The 24943-nt window shown below is 36.2% G+C and overlaps 1 protein-coding gene across 4 annotated transcripts in view; it reads right to left on the bottom strand.

Moving 5' to 3' along the window:
• Positions 1–24943, bottom strand: part of ARMC8 (armadillo repeat containing 8) — a 142747-nt gene that overhangs the window by 116203 nt on the left and 1601 nt on the right. For 3 of the 4 annotated variants that reach the window (XM_077130228.1, XM_077130226.1, XM_077130227.1), the window contains exon 2: positions 2031–2107. The exons of the other annotated variant lie outside the window; for it this stretch is intronic. In XM_077130228.1, coding sequence (XP_076986343.1) covers positions 2031–2107 — 77 coding nt within the window. The remainder of the gene's footprint in view (positions 1–2030; positions 2108–24943) is intronic. 4 annotated transcript variants of the gene reach the window in all.

Here is a 24943-nt window from a genome sequence, read left to right as displayed (position 1 = left end):
TCCACCTCTAAAGCTCATGTTTTTCCCACTCTACCATCTCTTCACAAAAACAACCTTTCTTATCTATCTGGCTGACAGCTAAGTGTGCCAGATAATTCAATTTTTAAAGGGGCACTAAGACTACCAAACTATACCTTAACTGCTTTGTAATAATACACCCTTCCCAATGTTCTTTTATTCTTTCTTTGATATTTTGTCAATTTTTGAGAAGCTGCAGTGTTCCTTGGTAAATGAAAAAAAATTCTCAAAGTTGACTAGTAATAACCTGAACTATCTATTCACATCCAATACAACCCAAAATACAACTCTATCATGCAGAAACCTTCACTGAAGTTTTTTCCTAAAGAACTATAGTGGCAGTCATAGTAATAATAACATCATCATCATCTACTATTAACACCTGTTGAGCACTTAATGAATCTGACATTTTCAACTAAACTATTTATTGAGGAAATTTAAGTGATACTTAAGATGATCTATATAACAGAGTTGCCTGGCTGTGTTTGGGAAGTATATGCCTATATAAGGAGGAGTGTTAAATTAATCCCATCCCTTCAAATAATTAATGTATGTAGACAGAAACCAAACAGATTTATTTAGCAGATGGATTTATTACCCTTTTTCAGGTAATAATCAAACTAATCTAAAAAGAAGCTGATTATATCCTATAATGTCCCCTAGTTAAGGGGACAAAGGCAAAGTAATATACTGAGAAAACAAGAAATAGCATTTCTTAATGTTTCTGTAAAGTGAGATGTGAAAATAAGGTGTTAAGTATCCCAGGATAGCCATGTAGCCTTATACACTTTTACATTGCCTCCTCTTTACAAATTCACATTTCCAAGACATCTTTTCTACAATGCCTTTTTTTCTTTTGGCTTTGACAAAGAATTCCAATCAACAGAAACTTCTATAAACAAAGCATCTGAGGCCTTGCAATGGTTGCCAAGAGTTAAAGTACTATTTAGCTGATGACACTGGTAGGGTAAGGGAAAAAGAAAGTGACTCATTTGTGCTATCCCAAATGCATCTCATCCTGAGTTCTGCATCTGGTAAATTCAGTTCCTCAGCTCAGTTGGGGGAATCAGAATTCCCCAATTCTGTAGGACCCTTAGGCTAGATGAGGCTACAATAGCCATTACAGATCACAATGTTGAGGCTTAGGAAAATTAAGTTGCCCTTAGAACTCCCTTAGAACTAAAATGTCAAGAGCATGATAATCTGAATTTCAAAAGATGGGATTCATCTTTCAATGCCTAGAAAATTTTACACTGCCTGTCTCACCTAGTTATTTTAACCTGCAATCATCTTGGGTATGTATGTACCCAAATTCTTAAAAACATTTCCTTTCATTAAACATCAGGAAATTTTGGAGAAAAGGGCATTTAGGCTATCAAGAATCTATTTAAATGTTCTAATGACTGCTGTGTAAATTCTGATATTTAAAACATCACTAGGAGAGATAACTGAATGAGGGAAAAAACAAAAAAACTTACTCCTTCCCAATAACAAAAGATCATTTTCCTGCTTTTACTGGATATTAAAGTAGCAAAAGTGTTCTCCAAAAGAAATAATTTATTTTTAAAAGGAAGTTTCTTTTAGAGGTGCAGGGTCCAGGAATCAAACCTGGGTCTCCAGCCTGGCAGGCAAGAATTCTATCACCGAGCTACCCTTGCACCACCTCAAAGGAAACAATCTTTTCAGTGTAAAAAAAATTTTAATGGGGCGATCCATGGTGGCATATGCCAGAGATCCACGTTCAATTCCAAGTGCCTGCCCATGCAAAAAAAAAAAAAATTTTAATGTATGAAAACAAACAAAAATCTATGACATTAACCATATCAGTTAACAACTACCCAACAGACAATTCCCTACAATATTAAAACTATCATGAATGTCAAGGAGTCTCCAAAAAGAAGCCAAATGGAAGAAAAAAGTTAAAATCCTGCATTTTCAAAATAATATTTGGCAGATTCAAACACGAAAACAAACAAGAATTTATGATAGACTCTTAAATGCATACTACTTACATGACACCTTGTAGAACTTTCTGGGGATCTGGGTCAAATAGCCTGTCAACATAGTGGCGACTGCTAGCTGTTACTTCCTAGAAAGTGGGGGAAAAATTATGACATCTGAAGCCATGCAAATCATAAATTCAAAGCATCACCCACAACATCAAATAGCTATATAATCTAACTTAAGGTAGATGCATTAAAATTTCTATAAAATATTTATTATATGCCTTCTTATATATTAATACTTAGGTGATTTCTCCCTCTCAGTTATCAAAATAGTTGGAAATTGCACTGTTCTTTTAATTAAAGATGTAAAAGATCAGTATATTTCTAAGAACATCCAATTTCAAAACTAGGAAAGTTCATGGAACACATTAAGTTCTAAAATGACTTGAAATTGGCAGAAGAGTCTGGGAAATTATAAGAGTCTGGGAAATCAATATAATTAAGATGTACAGGACAACTTTATTCATTTAAAAGTTAGAATCATAGGAAAAAAGATAAAGAATATTTTGCAAATACTTTATTAAATCATTATGAGAAAAGCTTGCGTTAACAAGATAAATAGTAAGATGGGGAAGAGGAAGACACCTGGTTCTCACTAAAAACATATCTGGACAGTAGGACCTTTGTGGTGAGGTCTACTAGCTTTGCTAACAGATGAACTGGGCGTGTATGTTAAGAAGCAGGCTAAGTGTCATAATTAACTGCTGGATAACATATACGTACAAATAATAGAAATGTTGCTTCTGTTTGGAATCCACTAAAGGAGAGAAAATCTAGCTCTCACCCATAGAAAAAAGGTGCAATTCATGTAACAATCTATCTATAAGGAGTAGTTTTGGTGTAACAGAGAGACTCTTAGACTTAAGTAGTCTCTTTTTTCTTAAAGTCTCTTTAAGAAAGACTTAAGGAGTCTTTCTGCCTCCAGGTAGAAAAAAGAGTAAAAACTACAATAACGGTGTTGTCAGGCTTTCTGTGAAAGAAAAATAATTAAGAACGAGGGTGAGTTATCAGGTCCAGCAGAGTTATCTAGTCTGAACTGGGTGACACTGGGTAGAAGTGGAGAGTTAAGTGCAGAAAGAGCAAAGGGAGACACTTACCTCCTTTCATTTGTATTGTGGTATTTGTTCTGCATGTTATTTTTTTGCAATATCCTTTTCTGGCATATTTAATTTTCATTATTTAACATTATTTAAAACAGAGAATGTATGTTTAAGAACCAGAGAAAAAGGATTTTTGTTCCTTGTTCTTTCTTTCTGAGGCCTGCCAAAATATGCTTATGTACTATCACCCATTAGCAATAATTACTATAGAGAAGAAATAACTTTTCCAATTTCCCAGAATCCCAAATCAGTAAAAGCTGGTAAGTAATTGCCAAGATATAGAGCCAGCTTAAACTTCAGAGTCACAAAAACTAATTCTGTCAATAGGCTGAGCCCTCAATCTTGGGGATCTCCCCGATGAAACTCATTCTTGCAAAGGAGAAGCTAAGTCTACTCATAATTATGCCTAAGAGTCACTCCCAGAAAATCTCTTTTGTTGCTCAGATGTGGCCTAAGTTAACTCGCAAGTGAACTCCCTGTCCACCCCCACTACGTGGGACATGATTCCCGGAATGACCCAGGTCCCAGCATCATGGAATTGAGAAAATTCTGACCAAAGTGAGGAAGAGAGAAATGAGACAAAATAAAGTTCCAGCGGCTGAGAGATTTCAAAATGAGTCAAGAGGTTATGCTGAAGATTATTCTTATGCATTATATAAATGTCCCTTTTTAATTTATGGGGTATTGGAGTGGCTAGAGGGAAGTACTTGAAACTGTTGAACTGTGTTCCAGTGGCCTTGATTCCTGAACACGACAGCTTATACAATGTGGCCACATGACTGTGAAAACCTTGTGTCTAATGCTCCTTTTATCCAGGGTATGGACAGATGCATTAAAAAAATTATTATAAAAATAAATAAGACAGGGGGGATAAAAGGTAAAAAACTGGGTAGATTGAAATACCAGTGGTCAATGAGAGGGAGGAGTAAGGGGAATGAGATACATGAGTTTTTTTCTTTTAAATTTTTTTCTAGAGTGATGCAAATGTTTTTAAAATGATCATGATGATGAATATACAACTATATGATGATATTGTGAGTCACTAATTGTATACCATGGTTAGACTGTATGTGTGTGAAGATTTCTTAATAAAATATTCTTTAAAAAAAACAAAATTAACTCTGGAGAAGAATTGCACAATTTCTAGTTTCCTGGTGATATACAGTAACCAAAATCAAAGCATCCTTTCATTTACAAAATATCCCCACAGGTCAAATACTCACTTTTAATATGTACCCCATTTATAAAGAACAAACCATGGAGGCAAACAAACGAAACTGACAAAAATTCTTGTGCCCACCAGGGTGCCACTACAGGACTTGCTAGCAGGATACACTTTTCTGGAGCTTAAAAACCTACATTTATCCTCAAAATAACAGAATCACAGAATTAGAAGGACTATTTATATATAGTTATCTGTCCCAATCCCTTGGTTTACAAATGAGGTTTCCCACGATCCCTACTAAGAGGTTAAGTAGGGATGCACACAACCATACAAATACATTAAGAAAACAAAAGCCAGAATAAAATTGAAAATAGTATTAATATAATACAAACAGGTGAGTTCTGTCATTCCATTTGAGTTCATGTGCTTTCTTGGCTTTCTAATATAGTAGGTTCTTCTGAACACCTCAGATCCTTAGCCTCCCTCTTATCCAAGGATTGGTTTTTAATTTTACTGTTTCCTTCTATATTTCCTCTCCACAGCGCTCTATCTCTTAATCTCTCAAAATGGTTAAAAAAAAAAAAGTACGTGCTCTTAAAATTTGTATTTTAGACAACATTTCACCCATTAATAGTAACTCTGTTACTCTAAGCCTGGTTCATTCAATTCCACAAGCACTAACTAAGCACCTACTATAAGCAAGGAACTAAGGAAGCCATTAAAGACTTAAAAAAAATTAGTAAGGCACACATTCTGCCCTCAAGAAATCATATTCTATTGTAGCTGTGTTTGAATGATTGCATTTCCTGTTAGAACTCAAGAAGAGAAGTATGTATAACATAAAGTAGACTGAGGACCAAGTTAATAAACTGCAAGAATCAGGGAAGGGCTTCTTAGAGCAGTTAGTTTTGGAAAATGAATGAATTAATCAGGATGGACAAGGAAAGAATCAGTCACTAAAACAGCCATAAGCCTTGTGAAGTCAACATATGTCTAGGTTCAGTTGCTGGCACTGAAAAGAAAAAGGGAAGGAAGAAAAGCAACCACAGAATGTAAAATATAAAAGGCTAACCAATAGGTGGCCCGTTATTATATAGTTCAGACAGCCTTTTGATCAAAGTTCTATGCTAGATGCCAAGGAAGGTACAATTGGGCACTAAGACAGAGCCTTGTGTTTAAAGAGCTTACAACCTATAAAGGGGTAGGTTATATATACTAAATATGATCCTCTGAGCTGCTTAGGTAGTAAACTGAGGGGATACAGTCACTTACCCAATCTTATTTTACTCTTGCTCTGATACTGCCTAACGTAGTTATTCATTTGATAGCTGTATGGGATAATCCTCATATAGCCATCAAAAAGTTCATTGCTTTCCTTTGTAGAACAGGCCATCCCTCCTCTCACGGCCCTCTTCTCCCTTCTTTCAGGTGGCAGACTGGAAATAAAAGAGCTAGGGAGAGAAGGCAATTGGTAGAGATATTTGCTAGCCTTCAATATTATGGTAATACGACCATGACATTAATGCTTAGTTCAAAATATCTTACAGAGCATAAAGGAATACAGACTGATTAAAGGATAAGTAGTTTGTAAAACAGAGTAAACAAACAAACAAAAAATCTGGCTGGCAAAAATATCTCAGGTCAAAAAAGTAAAACAACAGTATTTCTTCAGGATTTTGCAATTATAAATTCTTTCTCTCATTCATTAGTCAATAAATACCAGACACTATGCCAGAATATCAGTACATTCTATTAACTTTTCTAATAACTACACTATCAAGTGTAAAAAGAAAGATTATATTAACTTTAACGTATTTCATTTAAACCAGTATATAAAAATTATTTTAATATGTATCAATATGAGAAGTTATTGTTCTCATATCAAGTCTTTCAAATCTGGAGTGTATTCTTATATAATTTGGACACAAAATTTTCATTGGAAATACTTTATTTGTACTTAGATTTCATAAAATTTATGGTTAAAAAAGTAGAGTCATATACTCTAGTAGTTCCAGACATATTTAAAAGTTTTCTAATAGCTGATTCCATTATCAGTTTTTAAATTTAAATTCTAATGAACTAAAATTAAATAAAATAAGAAATTCTGCCCCTTTGTCACACTAGGAACATTTCAAATTCTCAGAAGTCATTTGAGTCTATTGGCTATCATATTGGACTTCCAGCTCTATACCATCTGGTCCCCTGTTCTCTGACCTGATCTCCTACTGCTTTTTCTTTTGCTCATTCTGCTCCAGCTGTAATGGCCTCCTGTTCTTTGATTATGTTAGTTCTAATTTCAGAGTCTTTGCATTTGTTGTTCTCTTTGCTTAAAAAGCTTTGCCACCAGATGAGTGCATTACTTGCTTTACTTTCTTCGGGTCTTGGCTCAAATGTCACATTTTAAGAGGAGCTTCCCTGACCAACTTATTTAGAATTGTATCCTGTCCCCTAGACACACAGACTCCCTGGCACCATACTATGCTTTGTTTCTGTAGCACTTAATACCAGAGAATATCATACTATGTGTTTAATTCTGTTTCTCCGTTCACTATAGTGTCAGTTCTGTGAAAAGATTTTTTCTGTATCTTTCAGACTTTTAAATATGTCTAGAACTACTGGAGTATATGACTACTTTTTTTACCATAAATTTTATGAAATCTAAGTACAAATAAAGTATTTCCAATGACAATTTTGGGTCCAAATTATATAAGAATACACTCCAGATTTGAAAGACTTGATATGAGAACAATAACTTCTCATATTGATACATATTAAAATAATTTTTATACACTAGTTTAAATAAAATATATTAAAGTTAATTTAATCTTTCTTTTTACATTTGATAGTATAGTTATTAGAAAAGTTAATATTGTATCTGTGGCTTTCATTATTTTTCCACTAGAAAGCACTGATACAGAACCTTGCTGGTTATTGTAAGGACCATGAATTTTATGACGTGAGTTGCGAAGACACTAAAGTGCTTTGAGAAAATAAAGATAATCTGATTATGTTTTAAAAGGATCACTCTAGTTGCCATTTTAGGAATAGACACTGTGGTTGGTTGGTTGGTTTTGGAGGGATGTGGAACTAGAATACAAAAGCAGGAAGATTAGGTAGATGGCTATTTCAATAATCATAAATGCTGCTATTTCAAAGATGATGGTAGCTTGGTCCAGGGCAAAAATTGTGGAAGTAGTAAGATTTGGTGAGATTCCAGGTAAGTTTTGAAGTTTGAAATGATTGTCAAATTGAATATGGTGTCAGACTCAATGTAGGGTATGAGAAAACAGAGGCTCCAAGGAAGACTGAGTTGCCAGTTAATGAGAAGACCATGGGAGGTGAAGGTTTGAGTGGGAGGATCAAAAGTTTATTTTTGGATGTGTTAGGATTGAGAATCCTATTAAACATCCAAATAAGGATGTTAAGCTGACAGTTAGATATATAAGTCTAGAGTTTAGGAGAGAATTGTGGGCTGAAGATATAAATCTGGGAAATGTCAGCATATAAATGGGATGAATTCACAAAGGGGATAACGATGGATAGAACAAGTCCTGAAAACTAGGCTCTGGGATACTTGAAGAAGTAGCCAATATGATGGGGAAGAAATCCAGGAAGTTAAATGAGAGTGTTTAAAGAAAATAATCAACTGTGTCAAGTAACTACTGATAACTTATATCTGATCAGTGGAATTAGGAACCTGGAGCTCACCAGTGATCTTGACAAAAGCAGTATGGGTAGATGGGTAGAGCAAAAGCAAAAGTTTGGAAAGGGTTCAAGAAAGAATGGGAGAAGTGAAATTATAGAAAGTATGCGGACAATGTTCTTAAGAAATTTCATTGTAAAGGGAGTGAAGAAATAGGACAGCAACTTGAGGGAGACATGCAGTCAGGTGATTTTTTTTTTTTGGTTTTGGTTTTGGTTTTTTTTAAGGTGGAATAAATTACAGCATACTTTTTCACTGATAGAGATTTTTCAATAGGGAAGAAAAATTGTTGCTACAAGGAGGAGGGAGGAGAACTTCTGAAACAAGGGTCATGAATTATTGAGGAAGAATTACATCTACCGATCAAGTAGAACATGGAAAACAGAATAGCCAGAGGGAATTAACTAAGTGGTTATAGTGTTGAGTGCTTGGGGACATTCTCTTTTGATTACCTACACTTTCTCAGAGTAAAAATGGGAGAAGAAATGTGAGTTTGAGGGAAGAGAAGGAATGAAACACTGAATGAGCCATGGAAGTGTACCAGGGCTGCCAGGCAGCACTAAGGGCCCTCTTGAGGTTCATCATTATTTAGTGTGAGACCTATCAGCATGGCTGTGCTTTTCTCCAGCTATACAAAAAAGAGCCATAGGGTTGGAGTTGTGCCAGGTAAGGATGACAAAGTAAGAGGAAGAGGTCAACTGAGTTAAAAGTGTATGCAAGGGTGCTATCTACAATTAAGGACCTATTAAAGACCAGTAAAAAAGTAGCAGGATTAGTAAAATGCAGGTAGCAGAGGGACTGAAGGATTGTTGGACTTGAAAATAGTAAAGGGGTGGGTTGGAAAGAGAAGATAATGGCCAGGATCTCAAAATTGAGATTTTGGAGAGATTTTAGTTATTCTTAAGGTCGAGGTCTGGGAAATGACCATGGGAGCAAATGCCTCAAGGTAGAACGGAGGACATGATCATTAAAAACCAGAGTTTCAGAAAAATTATCAATGTGGACAATGAAATTTCTACAAATTATTATAGAAGTTGTGCTAAGAAGAGTGACCATAAGCTAGGAGCTAAAAATCTTAAAGAAATGAAGGGAAATGACCCAGGAGGTCTGTAGGTAGAGTTTGATGAGAGTCAAAGTTTGAGTTCTCAGGCAAGAGGGAAAGTGAGATGTCTGAAAACAGCAAAGACAAAGGAGGACCTGTACTCCCACCTTGAAGCTCTGGGGTATGAAGGATTGGCAAGTGAGGGGCTGCAGGAGAAAGCAGGAAAAAGTATCATTGCAGAAAAAGCAGCAGGGAAAAGCGCCATTGCTCGAAAAGCCCAGTTTCAAGTTTAAACAAAAAATTAAAGGAAATGGTCAGAGAAGAGGCTGAGGAGAAGAGAACTCTAGGGAAAGGAGCGTGGAAGAAGCAAGGAATCTGGATGGAGAAAGAGACAGACAGAGCAGTATAGAGATGAGGAATGACCCTAGAATCCTGGGCTTCTTGTGGTAGTTCATGTAAATAGAGAAAGATCAAGAGCTTAATCCTGATGGTCTCAAGGCTGGGAGTACTGAAAAGTAAGTCTGGAGAAAATTTGAGGGCCCTCTTCTTTCTTGCTAACAACAGTATGGATAGTTTGATCTAGGTATCCACAGCTCTGGGGCTTCTTCTTTACTCCAGAAATATAAGAAGCACTGGGGTTCTTCCTGCCTGCCCATGGAGGAGAGAAGGTTAGGAAGGCCTCTCTAATGGTCTATCCTTTCAAGATACTTTACTTTCCCTTCAAAAAAACCAATGCCTTTCAAAATTACTTTCTGTGCCTTCAAATAACTGGACGGGATGTGTACACATGACAACTCCTCCACCCTCTTATACTCAGCAGAGTCAACCTGTCAAGCAGCCAACTAAGCTCCGGGTGCACACAGTCTGGGCCCATGAAGGACAGCAAAGCCAGCAAAGGTCAGACCTATGACCTCAGCCTCTTGGCACAGGTCTTCAAACAATCCAAAGCTATAATAAAGCCACTGACAACGTATGTATTAAAAACTTGTTAGGGCGGGCCACAGTGGCTCAGCAGGCAGAGTTCTCACCTGCCATGCTGGAGACCCGGGTTCGATTCCTGGTGCCTGCCTATGCAAACAAACAAACAAACAAACAAACAAACAAAAAACCCCACAAACAAACCTGTTAGTTTTATGTTTAAATAGCACACCCTCCCCCCAAAAAAGTAATATTATGTGAAAATGTACATGGAATCCCTTAAGCAAAAAGCCGTAGACACCAAATTTCTGAATAAAGAGTTAATTGTTAAAATTTGATTTTAGAGTTGATTTTACTGTGTACCATAAAGGTACTGATCATAAAAAAAGAATAAAAGCTTGAAGCAAATTTCTTCTTCCAGAAAAACAAAAACAGGTGATGAGTTGCATTCCACTGTGGAGAAGTACTACGTGGAAGCAATTTCCCTTTTATTAGGGCAACCATCTGTGATAGGCAGCCTGTAAGATGGTCTCCACCTCTTGGTATTTATGTCCTTGTGCAATTTCTTCCCCTTGGATGAGAGCTGTACCTAGTGAATTGGTTCTAGAAAACAGCATGAAGCAGAGGTGATGGATATTACTTCAGAAACTAGGTTACAAAGACTGGACACTCACTAATGTGTGCTCTTTCACTCTCTAATTCGCTCTCTCAGAAACCAGCTGCAATGCTGTGAGCTGCCCTATGGACAGGTCCATATAGTATGGGACTGAGGGAAGCCCCTGGTCAACAGCCAACAAGGAACTGAGGCACTTACAGTCCAAAAGCCCACAAGGAACTGAATTCTGCCAACAATCCCATGAGAGAGTCTGGAAATAGATTCTCTTCCAATTGAGCCTTCAGATGAACTGCAGCTCTGGCTGACACCCAAACCGCAACCTCCCGAGAGCCCCTGAGCCAGAGGTACCAGCTAAGCTATGCCTGGCCTGGTCTACAGAAAGAAACTATGAGATAATAAGTGTTTTACGCTGCTAAGTTTGGGGGTAATATGTAATGCAGCAATAGATAACTAATACACCATTTAATTTATCATTCAAACCAGTATAATTTTAGGAGTGAAAGAGGGCACTATTAGTAACTGCCAAAGAATAATACACATAAACCAAGAGTATCAGAGACAAACTGGGACATATGACCACACAATCATTTATTCTTCTTTAGTAGTCCAAAAAAAAAGATAGCTCAGAAAATTGGTCAGACATGCTAAAAAGGCAAACTAGAACTGTCTCTAGTTGATCCTCTGAATAAACAGACTACCCATAACTAAGGTGAGTTAAAACCACTGCCATGTGAAAAGAAATTATCCAGGAAGGGTGTCAAAAGCCAAAGTCTCAGACTTGCCATGAATGGGATTTAACTCAAAAGTTAGAAGAAATTAGTGCTCAAGTCACATTTTGGGGAGAAATGATGAGTTTAAAATAATGAAAAATGACAATTTAAAGATCAATAAGAAAGAATGTACATCTCATTAAAATACAATATTCTTTATTTCTAACATACTCAGGCATTGTGTAGTATAAAGAACAAATTATTCGACATTTGAAGACTTGTATTTGAGTCCTACTTCTATTACAAACTAGCTATGTGACTGGGCAAAAATTAATATTTGGTTTCCTCAGTTATAAAATGGTGATGTTATGATACTGCCCTGAGTGCAGAACAAAAAAGATCACATACAGGAAAATCCCTTGTAAAATGTAAAGTGCCATATAAATACTTATTTCAGGAGAACTCAATTTTTGTGTAAGAAGATAATTGCTTGGACAAGTTATTCATATTTAAAGTTAAAGCCTAGTTATTCACACAGATATCTCTCCTCACCTGATAGTATCTTACTCTAAGCACAAGCTAAATATTTAGCAATAAATAAATCTGCATTTGAGTACTGAATTTGGAAATCTAAACTTTCATTACTTGAGGTTAAAAGAAAAACAAAACACAAGAGGGCGGTGAAACAGTGGCTTGGAGACCCAGGTTAGATTCCTGGAGCCTACCCATGCCAAAAAAAAGAAGAAGAAGAAAAACCTACCACACACAAGAAAAAAGTATAAAGTAATAATCTGTACAAACAGTTTTTATCAGGGACTTCAGTGTAACTATAGATGTTACCATCTATAGTAACAGAGAGAATACAGGCCCAGAGAGAATATAAAATCACATTAAGAATATCAATGTATAATTCAAACAGAGGTCAATTGTTAGTGTCCTCTCTCCCATACAATCATCCCAGAAAGAAAAGGTAGACAGATATTTTCATAATATCTGATACTTGCTTAGTATGATACAGTTAACAAAGCAGTTTCCCACCTATTCTTTTCATTTAATTCACTTGCTTTTAGACATTAAATATTATAGTTCCCCGTAAGGAATTCTGACCCCATAAAAAAATGTTTAAACCAGTAACTTCCAACCAAAATTTAATGTCAATTATCCTATAAACTACTACAAACTTCAAGATAAAACGTCTCACAGAAAAGAAGTGAAACTCCAGAAATAGACCCACACATTTATGACCAACTGATTTTTTCCCCTCCACTTTGGCTTCAGGACTTTTATTCAGTCAAAATGAGTAAAGGGTGACAAAACCTGAGTCAGGCTAGATGGTCTGCCACTCACTTGGTCCCCCAGACCCACCCTTTCCTGGGGAGGGGAGGTCATAGGATCAAGGCAGGGGTGGTGTGTAAGTAGTGGAGAAGTATGGCCAAATGATTTTTTTTTTCTGTATGCTATATGGCAGGATCACATTTCATTCTTTTTTTCTTGTGAGTATCCCAATGCAGCACCAACTGTTGAATTTTGTTTGTTTGTTTGTTTGTTTGTTTGGAAAGTACATGGGTAGGGAATTAAAGCCGGGTCTTCAACTGGGAGGCGAGAATTCTACCACTGAACTACCCTTGCACTCCCCCACCCCCTGCCCCCAGTCAACTGATTTTTAACAAAGGTGCTAAGTACATGCAGAGGAAAGAATCATCATTCCACAAATGCTGCCAGGAAAATTGGATCCACATGTAGATTAATGAAGTTACACCCCTACCTCACATCACATACAAAAATTAACTCAAATTGGACAAAGGGTCTAAATATAAGAGCTAAAACTATAAAACTCTTAGAAGATAACACTGGGGAGGGCATTATCTTCACGACCTGGGATCAGGCAATGAATTCTTAGATATGACACTAAAAGCATGAGCAACAAAAGAAACAATAGATAAATCTGATTTCATCAAAACTAAAAACTTTTGTGCATAGAAGGGAATTATCAAGGACGTAAAAAAGACAACCTAGAGAATGGGAGAGAATCATTTCAAATATTTATTGGTTAAGGGTTTAATATTCGGAATATATAAAGAAATTTTACAATGCAACAACAAAAGGACAAACAGCTCAATTAAAAAAAATGAGCAAAGGATCTGAATAGACATTTCTCTAATGAAGATAGACAAATGGCAAATAAATACACGAACAGAAGTTCAACATCACTAGCCATTAGGGAAATGCAAATGAAAAACACAATGAGATACCACTTAACACCCACAAGAATGGTTATTAAATTACAGAAAATAACAAGTGTTGGTGAGGATGCAGAAACACTGGAACTCCAATGCATTGTTGGTGGGAATGTAAAATGGGAAGGCAATATGGTAGTCCCTCAAAAAATTAAATACAGAATTACCATTTGACCCAGCAATCCCACTTCTAGATACATACTGAAAGAGAATGAAAACAGAGCTACAAACAGATACTTGTACACCAACTTTTGTAACAGCATTATTCACAATAGCCAAAAGCTAGAAACAATCCAAGTGTCCTTCAATAAAAGAATGGATAAACAAAATGTGGTATATACATACAATAGGATATGTGGCCATAAGAAAAAACATGAAGTTATGAGACATGCTGCAACACAGAACAATCTCAAAAACACTATGCTCAGTGAAAATGGTAAAACACATAAGGATAAAAATTTCATGATATCACTTAGAAGAGATGACTATACATAGCAAATTTACAGAGATAGAAAGCAGATTTAAAGGTTATGGGGAAGAGTAAGTGGGGAGAAGAGACGAGTGGGAAGGAGAGGTGTTTGTGGGGGGGAGATAAAATTGCTCATAAATGTTCATAATTCAGCATGTGAGGGAAAATCCTGGTTTGGGGAGAAATGAAAAACCATAAATAAAAAATAAGATGTCTGAACTCTATATAAGATTCCATTCAAAACCTATTTCAAACTGAAATTTAACAAGTAAGTACCTTCAATTTACCAGTTACTGTGCTAGGTGATGGGAACAAAGAGATAAGATAGAATTCCTTACCCTCAAGGGTCCATAGCATAGAAAAGAAACATGTTAGCAAGTAAGTTATGATACAAAGTAATAGAAACAATCACAAAGGTGGATACAGGCAAAAAGACAGTACAGAGAGGCCACCCTCTCCTGAACATCAACTAATTCCATTCCCCCATCCCACATTATCGAAAGCCCTTCTAACATGAAAAAGTTAGAATGGGCATAACCCAAATGTCCCAAAGAGTGTGAGAAAGATCAAAGATGATGGTGGAGTTATACAAAGAAGGCAGGGTTTAACAAATGAGTACGACTGCTGAATCATCATATTGATATTTCTTTAAATCTCCAGTGTCTTGGAGCAGCTAGTAGTATAAACCTAAAAATGTGGAACTGTTAACTCATCAAACTCTGAAATTTATTCTACAATTAATTGTTGTGCAGTGCTTTGAAATTTATTACTTTTTTGCATACATATGTTACTTTTCACAAAAAAAGAAAAAAATCGATTGTGATGATAAATGCACAGCTATATGATGACATTGTGAACCACTGATTGTACACTTTGGATGATTACATAGTATGTGACTATACAGCAATAATAAATAAATGAATAAAAAGAAAGGAAAAAAAAAGTCCACACAAAGATACAATTAACTGAAGTCAGAGGTGAGATGGAATATGTTGTTGAAGCCATGGGGATGATTAATCTGAAAGACTAGTATTAATTTGCCAGGGGTTAAAAGGGGGAAAAAAATACAAGGACTCTAGGCAGAGAGAACAACATATTTAAAAGAGTTTTGGAACAATATGGTGTGTTTGAGAAATAAAATCCAATTTAATATCATGACAATACAGTATTCAGTTAGGAGTACAAAAAAAGTGCTGAGGCTGTATTCTTTAATTCAGTCAACAAATATTTAAGCAGCTATGCAGACACTGCTCTAGGCAACGAACAAAGGTGGGGGGAGTCTGCCTTTGTAAGAGCATACATTTCGGTGAGGGGAGTAAGATAAAAAGCAATAGATACAATAAATGATACAGTATATTAGGAGATGATATATGTTATGGGGAGAAATTTTTAACAGCACATTTATTTCCACGTCCTTATACTATAACTACACTGTCAAAAACTAGGGGCTTTTATTTTTCCCACATGGGCAGGCACCGGGAATCGAACCTGGGTCTCCAGCACGGCAGGTGAGAACTCTGCAGGCTGAGCCACTGTGGCCCGCCTGAAAGCTAGGGACTTTTTATATATCAGATACAGCACATAGAAAGCACACACTCTCAGCAGTCTAATCAGGGGTACTATACTACTTAGGGTATATTTTGTACATCTTTGGAAGTGATTTTTGGCTGTCACAATGACAACAGGTGCTACTGATATCTACTGGGAAGGATTGGGAATGCCAGATGCACTGCAATGTGTGGGACAATAGGCCCACATCCCACAAAATTTTTCCACTATCTAGTCATGTGGGCGAAAAACCCTTTTATAATTATTTGAGCCTAGAATCCAATTCCATTTTACATATAACACAAAAATGTTTTGTACAGCTTTAAAATACCATTTGCCAAGAATGCAACTTCTATATGAATAAAGAAAAGACTGTACTTAGTCTTATTGGGAACGTCACCATTTCAGAAAGCCATATTTAAAAAAAACACTTATTGTACTTAAGTAAACCATTACAACATTTGTCACATTCACAGCCAAACTATGTGCATTTTCAAACATAATACTTCTTTATTATTTCTTTCTAGTATAGTAGTATCTAAGCATGTAAGTGGTATTTTATAAATTCGTTTCCTGCTCCTTCTCCCTCAGTACAGCTGAGGCACTGCGCCAACTTTAAAAAAAGTTACATGTGAGGATAGTTAAATTAACTAGACATTTCATTTCAAGATAGTCAAAGAGGCACTACAAAACACTTGTCATAGAAAGGGGTTTTTGAGTCTGATAGGGCTGGGAACCACTGACTGAAACAGCTCTTAAGACTCCAGTCAACTGGGAGCTCCAGAACCTCCTCACCACCTCTAAAACAATTTGAAACCAAAATTTGGTTTTCTGATGTCTCCAAAACCCTCAAGTTCAAAAACTACTCCCTGTGTCACTTCGACAATTTTCTGAAAGGCCAAACAAGTACATTGCTCAGATCTTTCTCAAACCCACAATTATTCATTTAAAAGCCCAGAGACAACTGATGTGTTGTATTTGTCTGTAAAGACATTAGGGCTGCCTCAATCCAAAATATTACAAACCAATACTTTAAAAACAGCATTTTACTAAATGGTGCCTGTACTGGTTTGAAACTGTTATGTACCCCCAGAAAAGCCATGTTCTTTTCCTAATCTGATCTTGTGGAGGCCAACCAACTGTTTAGAGTGGAAGCTCTTAAGTTGTTTCCATGGAGACGTGACCCACCCAGTTGCAGGTGGGGCCTTCTGATTAGATGGTTTCCATGGAGACGTATCTCCACCCATTCAAGGTGGGTCTTAATCTACTTAACTGTGAGTCCTTTGGAAAAAACTTAGAGAGGAGCCGTTTGGTGATGCAGAAAGAAAACACCCCTGGAGAAACCATTTCAAACCAGAAGCCAGGAGAAAAAGTATCAGACATCACCATGTGCGTTCCCATGTGACAGAGAAACCCCAAATGCCATCAGCCTTTTCTTCAGAGTCAAGATGCCTCAAGATATTTTTATGGCCTTGGAACTACAGTTCAAGTAATAAATCTTACTTAATAAATAAAACAAATAAATCCCCTTTACAAAAGCCAATCCATTTCTAGTATTTTGCATTCTGGCAACTCTGGCAAACTAAAACAGTGCCTTAATTTCAAATCATTTCTCCCCCTTTTTAACTACCCGTGAGACAGTAAAAATCACAAAAATCTTAAATGCCACCTCACTGTTGCTTAGCGTTCTATTGATACATTGTATTTCTCTGCCAGAGACTTTGTTTCACTATCAAACAAAAGTAATTATTAGTCAACTTGTTCACAATTCTTAAGAAATTGGGAACATTTCCCTAGGGAGGGAAAAAAAAAATCTGCCTCCCTCTGGAACAACACAAGAAAAGGAATTACCTTCAACAAAGACGGACCTTTTACTTGCAGACACCTATCAAGCCCTTCCTATGTATTCAAAATTTCTATCTGCCTCTAAAAGGAGGAAAAAAATAGGGGAAAAAACTCCACTTAAGTATTTTTTGGGTTCTATTTTTTTTTCTTTTTGTATCCTGGTAAATTTCTGGCTCCATTAGGACACAACTGAATTTAAAACAGTCAGTTCTTTTAGACCCCTCACACAGTATTTTTGCAACTATTTTTACCCTTAAATTCCTTCTCATGTGATTCATTCTTTGGTATTTCTAGAGGTTTACAGCACTCTATAGCCCCAGACTAAATCAAACTCCTGCTTTTCTGCAGCCTCTTACTACTCAACATTGGAAAGTTTCTAAAATGTCATTTTTACAGTTCTGCTGGGCTCCATCAATGTAGAATGTAACATGCTTATGAGAACTGAAATTCCTAAAATACAATCTGCTTTAATTTCACAAATATAATCATAAAAAATCCTACATACACATATTAAATATAATTTTTAATTTAGTCTAATTGGATCAGAGGCAAATCTGGCCTCTCAATAAATAACTACATTAAGAATGATAATCACACTTTACATGTTAAAGCATTAAAAACAAATGTAAATTAATCAATGCTAATAAAGTTTGAAAATAAATTTTAAGATGTAAGACTCTGCATACAAAAAGAAATTTTTTTTAAGTGGGTGTTTGGAGAGCTTACTCTAACACCAACCTCTCTGGTTCTCAGTTTCCCACAATAAAAAATGGCAAGCATGAATTAAAGACCACCTGCAAGATTCTTCCAAAGAGGTTTCATTATTTTACCCTCTCACAAAAGTGGGATTTTTTTTTTATAATAGAAAAACCAGAGCACAGTGGTATTAAAAGGGATGTGAGTAGTAGCTTTTACTTCTATATTGTTTTTGAGTTATTAATATAATATATTCCTATAGTTCTTGCATAATTTTAACAATTACTATAAACATGCTTTGGTGGTCATAAAAATTGGAAGCAATTTAGCATTCATGCTTCTAATTAGGTATTCCAGTGTTTACCCTTTTTAAGTGTGATACAAACCACCAAGAATTATCTAAAAGATCTTCAAGGTTTCTTTTCACTATTATATTTTATTAATTTACAGAGCCTTCATTTCCTTATTTCTTCAATGTAGATGAGAATGCCTGTATACCAAGAGTCAAGAAGAGATCTCTCCAAACAGAATAAATGAACTAAGGATCAATGGTGCAAAATGGCATTACCTAAAAGTCTAAAGGAGCAAGAACCATCTCTGCAGAGCATGAAGAGAGTGACAATGGTTGTGAGGATTTTTACAAAAATTGAGATATTCTCTGGGTTGGCTCAGGTTCATTTAGATGCCTCTCAACATCATAAGAAGGTCCCAAAAAATCCACTTGATGCATTTAAATGCTTCCTTCTCAATCCTGACATAATGATAGGGTCAGGTTATTCAGATTCTGGCGCAGTACTGTCTCAGATCATAAGAAAAGTTTAAATTATTATTCAAGGATGGATTCAAGAAATGACTTAGAGATCCTGGGTACCATTTTTAATCTTTCAAGGTAAGCCCACAAGTGCTGTCTTGACAGACCAGAGCTACCTCCAGATAAAAAGGGCCTTTGTTTCAGAGGGCTTATTTTCTTAGAGACAGTAACCTCCTCGCCTTGGAGCTATCCATGGTGCTTGTCTCAGACTCAGACACAGCTTGACTCTTCCAGCAGTTGGTGCATTAGTTTTCCTATTATGGTACTACATGGGATCTATCAGTCTTAAGGTACTGCTCAGGATCTGTCTGGCTTGTCTTCCACACTGCAGTCTGTGACAACCGTGACAATATCATGGGACACTTCTAATCTCTGTCTGTCCCACTTTGCCTGTGCCCAGACCCACAAATGCCCTACTTCGCTTGTCCTAGGTTGGCTATCTCAGTCACCACTTACAGTTTTTTGACAGCCCAATAAATTCTTTAAAATGTCCTTGAGGCACTCTTTCTCTAAGCCCAACTATGCAAGGAATATCACTACCCTTCCCACATGACATCCATGGATGAAAGTCTCCCTGGTAATGTAGGATATGACTCCCAGAGATGAGCCTGCCCTGGCACCATGGGATCAACAGCGCCTTCCTGATCAAAAGGGTTAAAGAAATACAATTTTAAAAAGTATGAGTGGTTAAGAAAGTTCAAACAGAGTCAAGAGGCTATTCTGGAGGCTACTCTTATGCAAGTCTCAGCTAGATATTGCTAATAACCATGGTTTGCCAAATCCTGACCAAAACCTGTTAACCCTAAAAATACCTACGGCTCTATCTGAGATTCTACAAAAGTTTCACACACTAAGATTACTTTCCAGAAACCAGTAAACTCCAGATGCGTTCCTAGGCCAAATAAGTCCTGAAACCCAGAGAGGCCAGTCTCTCCAAGAACAAGAATTAGTTCCATCCCCTCATCCCATATTACTGACACCCTTTTCCACATGAAAAAGTTATAATGGCATAACCCAAATACCCCTAAAGATTGGAAGAAGGATCAAAGAAGAAGGATAAGTTATAACAGGGAAGATAGGATTTAACAAATGCGTATGTCTGCTGAATTATTATATTGATATTTCTTTCAGTCTTCAGTGTCTTGGAGCAGCTAGAAAGAAAACCCTAATTTTGTGGAACTGTAACATATACCAAACTCTGAAATCTGTTCTATAACTTGTTACAGTGTACTCTGAAATTTATTGCTTTTTTGTATATGTTATATTTCACAATAAAAAATGTTTTAGGGTGGGCCACGGTGGCTCAGCAGGCAGAGTTCTCGTCTGCCATGCCGGAGACCTGGTTTGATTCCCAGTGCCCACCCATGCAAAAAAATATAAGTTTTAAAAAAATCATTCTTGAAGCAAAAGAAGCATGTGTCCTATAATCATTTTCCACTTAATAAGGATCTTCAATTATTAATAGATATTAAAGGCTGGAAACTTCCCACTAGATCAGTTTTTCATTTTTAATAGAAAGTATAACACTATTTCAATAACTCTATTATATGAATATGCTAGAGAACATAGCTCTTTATTCTTCTGGAACAAAGTCAAAATGGCTTTCCTTCCTCAAAATGACAAGTGTGTTCTGTTTATATAAACCAACTCTTATTTGGAGTACCTTTAATTCCTATCTAAACAGTTCCAGGGACCACAGCACAACTGCTCAGTGAAGGCAGCTGTTCTTCAATTTCCAAAACGTAGCAGGAATTTTCCTTTATTAAATAATACCATATCTTTACCCAGAAATCGAGATGACATTACAAAACAACAATTGCCAAATAAGAAATAAAAAAGGTATGTGTCAGAATCATTGGACTCCCTGGCCCCTGGCACTACATATCTTAAAACTGAATGTGAATGAGTGGACACAGAAGGGCTACATCTCCAGATAAAATCTGAAGATCCTACAATGTTTCAGATTCTTGGTAAAATTTAAGAGACTTCTTGAGCACTTACTGTCTGAATTTAGAGCATTTTTTTTTTAAAGATGCCAATGAGCATCACCCATTCTTCTTACATTACCACTAAAGATTAGGAAGTTTATACCAATTAATTTCTTTTAGGACAACCTTCTGATATACCCTGTGCTTACTGGTGCTTCATAAACTAGTAGCAAACTTTAAAATGTGCTGGCCCAGATTTTATTTTGAATTTATTACTAAAAGCAAGGGAAGCCAAACTTATGCTTATAAAATAGTTGGGTTTAAGTTCACAGAAATTTTTTCCTGGTTATTGCTAGTTACCCATGTACAAGAGCAAATCAATATGCAGCTATAGGCAAGGCCAACAAGATGCTCAACATCATCAAGAACAGAAAGAAAAAATAACCAAGTAATATCCACACTGGAAATATCCTATAGAATTCTAATAACCACTTGTCTAAAAAAAGGCATAATGGCACTTGTGAAAGGATTATAAAGAAGGCAATTAAAAATAATAAGTGCTTTAGCTATCTACGATATGATTTGAAGGCGTTTATTATGGTGTTTCTATGATACCATCAGAAAATGACCAAAATAAAATGCACTCATCCTGTCAGGATTTCAGAGTTGTTGTTTGTTGTTGTTGTTATTTTTGTCCAATTTATCAATATTTCCTTTTATAGGTTGTGCTTTTGGTGTTATATCTAAGAACTCTTCACCAAGTCTGATGTTCTGCAGATTTCCTCCTGCGTTATTTTAAAGTTTCATTTTGTATTTTACTACTAGATCTGTGATCCATTTTGAGTTAATTTTTGTATAAGGTGTGAGATTCAGGTCATGATTCATTTTTTGCCCATGATTAAAAGGATGAAAAGACAAGCTACAGGCTGGAAGAAAATATTTGCCAAATACATATCTAATAAAGAATTCATATCTACAACATATAAAGAGCTCTCAAAATTCAACTGCAAAAGAACAAACAAACCAATTAGAAAAGGGGCAAAAGAAAATGAAGAGACAGTTCACCAAAGAGGATAGCAAACAAGCAATAAAAAATTTTCAACAATAACAGTCATTAGGAAAAAGCAAATTAAGACCATGATGAGATACCACTACACACCTATTAGAACAGCTTTAAAAAAAAATTATGACAATACCAAATGCTGGCAAGGATGTGGAGAAAACGGATCTCTCTCACACTGTTGATGAGAATGTAAAATGGTACAGTCAATCTGGAAAATAATTTGGTAGTTTCTTTTAAAACTAAACATATATTTAGCATATGACCCAGCAACTGCACTCATGGGCATTTATCCCAGAATTATGAGTATTTGTGTCCATATAAGAACCTTTATGTGATTGTTGTGGTTACTCGTAACCAGTGTAAAACTGGAAACAATCAAAATGTCCTACAACGGGTGAATGGTTAAACAAGTTGTGGTATGTTCACACCACGGAATCCTAGCTAACAATAAAAACGAACAAATCATCGATACATGCAACAATCTGGGATGGATCTCAAAAGCATTACTGAGTATCAAAAACCAGTCTCAAGAGGTCACATATGTATAATTCCATTTATGAAACATTATCGAAAATGACAAAATCATAGAGATGGAGAACAGGTTAGTGGTTTCCAGGGGTTAGGGCTGGTGGTTGGGGGTACCTGTGACAATAAAGGGGCAGCATTAAGGAGATTTTTGTGGTGACAGAACTGTTCTGTATCTTGACTGCAATGCTGGCTACATGAATATACAGGTTTTGATACAATGATACAGAACTATACACACACTTTATACCAATACTAATATCCTGGTTTCAACACTGTACTAAAGAAATGTAACATGTAATCAACGGGAGAAATTGGGTGAAGAGTACACGGTGACCTTTATAACTTTCTATGAATCTACAATTATTTCAAAATAAAATTTTAAAAAATGCAATCAATGTAAAATAATCCATAAATAGGAAAATTTATAAATTTGTTGAAAAGGATAATGTTGTCATGCTAGGTGGAAACCAAAGAAGGTTTGGGGTACTTATAGTATAGTCTAGAGAGGGCTGGAGAATTTGTCTAACTTCCCAAAACAGATAGAACAAGCATATATTGAATACCTAGCATATATAAGACATAGTGCTAACGTAGCAGTGGGATTAAAAAGAAGAAAAAGTCAAGCACTTACCTTTAAATTATTTTACTCTCTGAGAAAGTAAAACAGAATAATTATTAAAAACCTCAGGGCTTCTGCAATAGTAGTCCCCTTTGCCTGAATGCTCTTCTCCTATCACTTCTAGTTAGCTCCTACTCATCCTTCAACTCTTAGCTCAGTGTCACTTCTTCAGGGAAACCCTCCCTTGTTCTCCCCATTATCTCCCATATTAGATCAAGTTCCTCTGTTACATGCTCTCACACCATCCTATTTTTTGTCATTCATAGCATTAACCACCACTCTCAAAAAGCCATGTGATTATTTGATACCTATTTCTCCATTAGGCTATAAAGTATAAAACAGCAGAGATAGATCTGTATAGCTCACCAAGGTATTCCCAGAGCCCAATGCCAAGCCTAGCAAATGACAGAAGCTCAAAATAAATGCATTCATACAAAGCTATAATTCATATGCAAAAATTTGTGGGCAGACAATAAGAATTACTGGGATTTGGAAGAAGTCAAGATCACTTCAACCTGACAAAGCCAATTTATATGAGATAGGAGGTTGATGCAAATCTAAAACCCAAAGCGAATATGAACTTCAGCCTTTTGGCAATAGGAACCTACTAAAGAACTGACAACAGGGAAGTGGTATGTACAAAGTGTTCTTTAGGGAAATTAACATGAATGATAGACTTGAACTGAGAGGGTAAAATACTGCAAGAACACTGTGGTAATGCTGGCACAAAATGATAAGGTCTTAAATGAGACGTTGGCCACAGGTACAGAAAGATATGAGAAACACCAAGAATGAAGAATCAACAGACCTTAATGACTGATTAGATATAAGGGCATGAGAGAAGGAAAAGTCAAAGATGATTTAGAAGGTTTAACAGTGAGTGATCAGTGAAAGATAATACCATTAACAGAAATTGGAAAGTCATGACTAAGTCCTTCTTTCAGGAGAAGGAATGCATTGTGTTTAAATTGCTGGATGACATCCACACAACTGAAGATATAAAACTAGATGTAGGAGAAGTCAAGGCTGGTAATGTTGATGCATGAGTCAGTCACAGTTAAGGCCAGGAGAGAGAAGATCTCTCAGGGAGAAGTGTAAAGGGCCTTGGATGAAAATCATTGAAAACAATTTGATTTCCTTCTTGTTCAAATTATGTTTCCCAAACTATACAGTCTTCCAGTCAGTGAGCAGCTTAAGGGTATGTCTGATGCCAACCCTGCACTCCCCTAAATCAGTACACAATACAGGGCTTTGTACATGACTGGTACACAAGAAGTAGCTTATCAAAGAAATGAAGTATTCAAGATAATTTCTGATTACTATTTCCTTTCCTGTTCCATCTGCACTTTGTCTTCCAAAAAGTGGTGTTCTGGGAAGCACTTTGAAAGGTACAATCTCCACTTTAAATTAGTAAAATCAGTTTTGGATACATCTCAGTCATGCAAGTTTACACAGTTTAAATAATTTATCCAAAACTCTGGTTTCCCAAGGTTTTAGGACTGGAGAGCCAATAGACCAGACTTTGAGACTGTGATAACCTTTAAAAATAAGCCCCAAAGAGCCTAGAGCTACAGTGAATCACAACTAGAAGTAGAGAATACTCTTTAAGAAGTTTTCAAATAAAATTAAACGGGAAATATCATTTACTGAAGAAGTGAATAAAAATTTTCAATCATATGCATTATGCTAGCTAATGCACAAAAAGTTAAGAAAGATTCAGGTAAATTGAAGGATAACTGAAATCTAAACGAAACAAAGGGGAACTAAGAACAGTCCAAACACATATCCCTTTTTTAAGAACATAATTAAGGAAAAGTCATTGGTCTGCTCTCCCATAAAACCTTCCTGGGTACACAGTCAGAGGTAGACTAATGGACTAATCTTATTCAATATTTAGGTGAACAGAATTTCCCCAGTTGCC

The sequence above is a fragment of the Tamandua tetradactyla genome, chromosome 15 (genome assembly GCF_023851605.1).
Source record: "Tamandua tetradactyla isolate mTamTet1 chromosome 15, mTamTet1.pri, whole genome shotgun sequence".
In the NCBI taxonomy this organism is placed as follows: Eukaryota; Metazoa; Chordata; class Mammalia; order Pilosa; family Myrmecophagidae; genus Tamandua; species Tamandua tetradactyla.
This window is presented reverse-complemented; position numbering and strand designations above follow the sequence as displayed.